The sequence below is a fragment of the Octopus bimaculoides genome, chromosome 3 (assembly GCF_001194135.2).
Source record: "Octopus bimaculoides isolate UCB-OBI-ISO-001 chromosome 3, ASM119413v2, whole genome shotgun sequence".
NCBI classification, from domain to species: domain Eukaryota; kingdom Metazoa; phylum Mollusca; class Cephalopoda; order Octopoda; family Octopodidae; genus Octopus; species Octopus bimaculoides.
The window spans coordinates 122,812,462-122,815,923 of NC_068983.1; the positions used below are offsets into that span (position 1 = coordinate 122,812,462).

Below are 3,462 nucleotides of genomic sequence, written 5' to 3' on the forward strand. Positions count from 1 at the left end.
GAGGAAAAACTATGATGTATGTCAGCTCAAAATTTCACCTCATCTCAATCCAAAGGAAATAATTTGTGAAGTCATAACACCAACATTATCATTACACGTTCAAGAAAATACTCATAGAACCAATAGTGTTGGTTCTTAATTCCAGTGCAATAAAACCATCACTTCAACAAGAAGTATACACTTTGTGTTTTCTATTTCCTACAGAATTACAACCTCTGGAAACTACAACAATAATAGCTGTATGTAATATCAGATTTATTCACTCATTTGATTTCTTAAAAATATATATTTATAATTTCAGTTCAATCAAGTTAGCCAACAGAGATGCTTCTTTGAAAGGACGTTTGAAAAGAGTGATTATAAAGGATTCAACAGCCCGTAAGTATACTTGTGTGAATTGTATTATTTCTAGTTTGATAACATTAAGCATATTTGTTGTGAATAACGGTATATCATTCTATAGTGGAATACCAATGCAGCTATAAAGAAGTTGGGCTTACTGATAGCCACTCTATGACTCTGAATTTACACTTGTCAGTGTTATTATGCATTGTTTTCTAATGGATTAGTCAAGAGAAACAGGTAGAATTCTCATGTACTTCACAGACCCTTTGAGATTGGTGAGATCAATAGAATTATTCTTCAGTTTGAACCTCTGTAAATTAATACTACAGGAAAAGCAAGAATAGGATGAGAATTTTAGAAGGTTGAAGGGAGGATTCAACAAAGTGTTTAATGCAGATCCCAAGGATAAGATACAGCAAGAGTAATGAAAGGAATGCAGGAGAGATAGATGTGTTGGATGGCAGTAATATACAACCATCTAGCTTAGATAAGGCAGAGAGGAGATAGTATATATGTGAATCAAGGGTTATAGTGTGTTACATAAGAGAGTAATGTCACTCAGTGGGACAGCCTTCTTTTGAATGCAATCTTGATTGAGTGAGTAGCAGCAGCACTGTTCCAGATATGGAAGCAGTAGTGCATTATGGGTCTTATTTCAGTTTTTTCAGTTTTGTATAGAGTTAGCAATTAATTGGAGTTGAAGCATTTTATGTCCCTAAAGACACAGTCTAGTGTTATGGATGCAGTTTTAGTAATGTTATACATAGGGGTTTATAGGAAAGATCATAAGTAATTATGAGGTCCAGAATTTTCAGTAACCTTTAGGGTTTCAGTTGCATGTTGTTAAAGACTAAAGAAAATGAGGTACTGCTTCCTTCATATGAGAAATGATTGTATTTTTGTGTTGTTAAAAGTGACTGCATTGTTATGTCCTCATAAGAAGATTTCTTAGACCTCTATTTATGGAAACAGTTTAGGTTTGGAGGTGATGTCTAGGTTGCATGTGGATCATTACCTTCTGCAATGTTAGAAGAGACATAAAACAAGTTGTTATTGTACAAAAGAAAGAGCATTGATTAGAGAGAATCTTGCATGCTTATGTTGCAATAGTCTCATCTAAAAGGAAGCTTCTAGTCCAAGAAAAGAGAGATAATGAGGTGGAGTTCACAAGCAGGTAGCAAAACTTGGAAGTTCTCATGTTAGACACAGTTAAAGGATTTCATAATGTTAAGGGCAACAGCATTGTTGTAACTGAAGTATTTGAATGAAATCAAATCATTAATGAGTCATCAAGTCATTCAGTAAAGACAAGTAATTAACACCAAAATAGTTGTTTATTCTCTCTCACTTGATATCTCACTATGTTGGGCTTAAATTCCACTTGAACAGTCATTGCCATTCAACCTACTTAGATTGCATTAAATAATATATCTACTCTTGACTATATTCTTGTCTTTACAAAAATAGTCCTAAATTCTTTGCAGGTTACACTGTGAGCTTCTTCTTCAATATAGAAAATTGGAGACAAGGGTCTGCCCTCATGGATTTAACATCACTATCACTTTACTTTTTGATGATTTAACTGCACAGAATATTCCCTAACCTCGTCCACCTAATAATGTTGTTAGCACTACCTGTTAATCTCCAATATCTACACTGTTAATTGTTCAGGAAATATAACCTCAACTACTTTGGCTTTTATCCCCTTTAAATTATCTCTGTTCCTTGAATGCGGTTCGGAATTATGTCAACTGGAACACAGAACATAACTGGTAAACTAAATTACAACACTGAAAGGCTAAATTTACTATTGTTTGATTATGTTACTGATTTTTCTGAAGGATGAAAAAGAAGACACTCTTGGGTTTGAGTTTAGAACTAGTGAAGCAGATTTAGATCATGTAATGTAAATGAAGTGGCAGTTTGCTGTTTTTGCCAACAAAGCAACTTCGTTAACAGGATTAATAGAAGAATATTTGAGAGGTAGCATGATATAGTTTGAGGGTGATCTGTTGGCTAAATTTTGCTGGATGAGCAAATCTGTAAAGTCATGGAATTACAAAATGGTGGAGAACAGGACAAAAAGCCTAGCACTATAAACTACCACCAATACAAGTAGTTTACCAAGATTATTCAATTGGCTACCCTCTTTTCCTTCAAATATGTTATGTTCACCAAAGTTAGAAATTAAGTACGAGAACAATAAGCAAAATTTTATACAAATGAAGCTCCTGGTTAAATGAAATCAGCTTTAATTCTTCTATGTTTTTAGGGATAGGAAGAGCAGTAAGTTATCTTTAGGATAGTAAAGGTGTGATTTAATGTAGACTTGACTATTATTTCTGGTAGATAGAACCATCTACAGGCTTGTTTGTTAACTTAGTGACTTCAAACTAACAAGGATTGATTTGGAAGCCTTATAAAAGCCCCATTACTGCTTAGCAGACAATATAGATTTTCCCATATTGGTTTAGGGACCATGTAGAAACTCTTTCATTGGCTCAGTAACCAGAAACAGTAGAATTGATTTAGATTCTTAATTTGAGCCTTTTACATTTTGAGGCAAAATTCTTCTAAAAATGACAAAATAGGTATTACTAATATATCTGAGTATATTCAATCTAACAAATTCTTCCTTAATTAGCTTTGTATCTATATAAAAAAAACAACAATATTATTGATTAGCTACAGATGGAAATCTTTTAGAGATAACACCTGATTAAATTTTTTCCAATAAGTATCAAAATGTTTTGCAATACAGTCCTTTTATTTATAAAACACTAGCAGAAATACCCGGCGTTGCCCGGGTTAAAGAGAATAATGAAATCTAAAAACGCCGTCTAGACTACGCATCATCTTTATATATAGAGATGTATATACACACACGCACCCAAACACACGTATATATATGTATATCAATATAAATATATGAAAGTCAATGAAGTTTCGTAAAAGAAGGTGATCATGTACATACTTTCTTGCTGTTGTGATTATAACACCTCATTGTAAACTATGTTCCTTGTTTTCCCTTGTGGAGCATATACAAATAGGTTTTTTGTTGCCGCCCACTCTTGAGCAGCCAACATACAGTTGTCCATGTGAGAAGCAGGGCTCTTC

General features: G+C 33.5%; 1 protein-coding gene across 1 annotated transcript in view; it reads left to right on the forward strand.

Moving 5' to 3' along the window:
• Positions 1-3,462, forward strand: part of LOC106878657 (potassium channel subfamily T member 1) — a 168,270-nt gene that overhangs the window by 60,116 nt on the left and 104,692 nt on the right. The window contains exon 2 of the mRNA XM_052966784.1: positions 302-378. Coding sequence (XP_052822744.1) covers positions 302-378 — 77 coding nt within the window. The remainder of the gene's footprint in view (positions 1-301; positions 379-3,462) is intronic.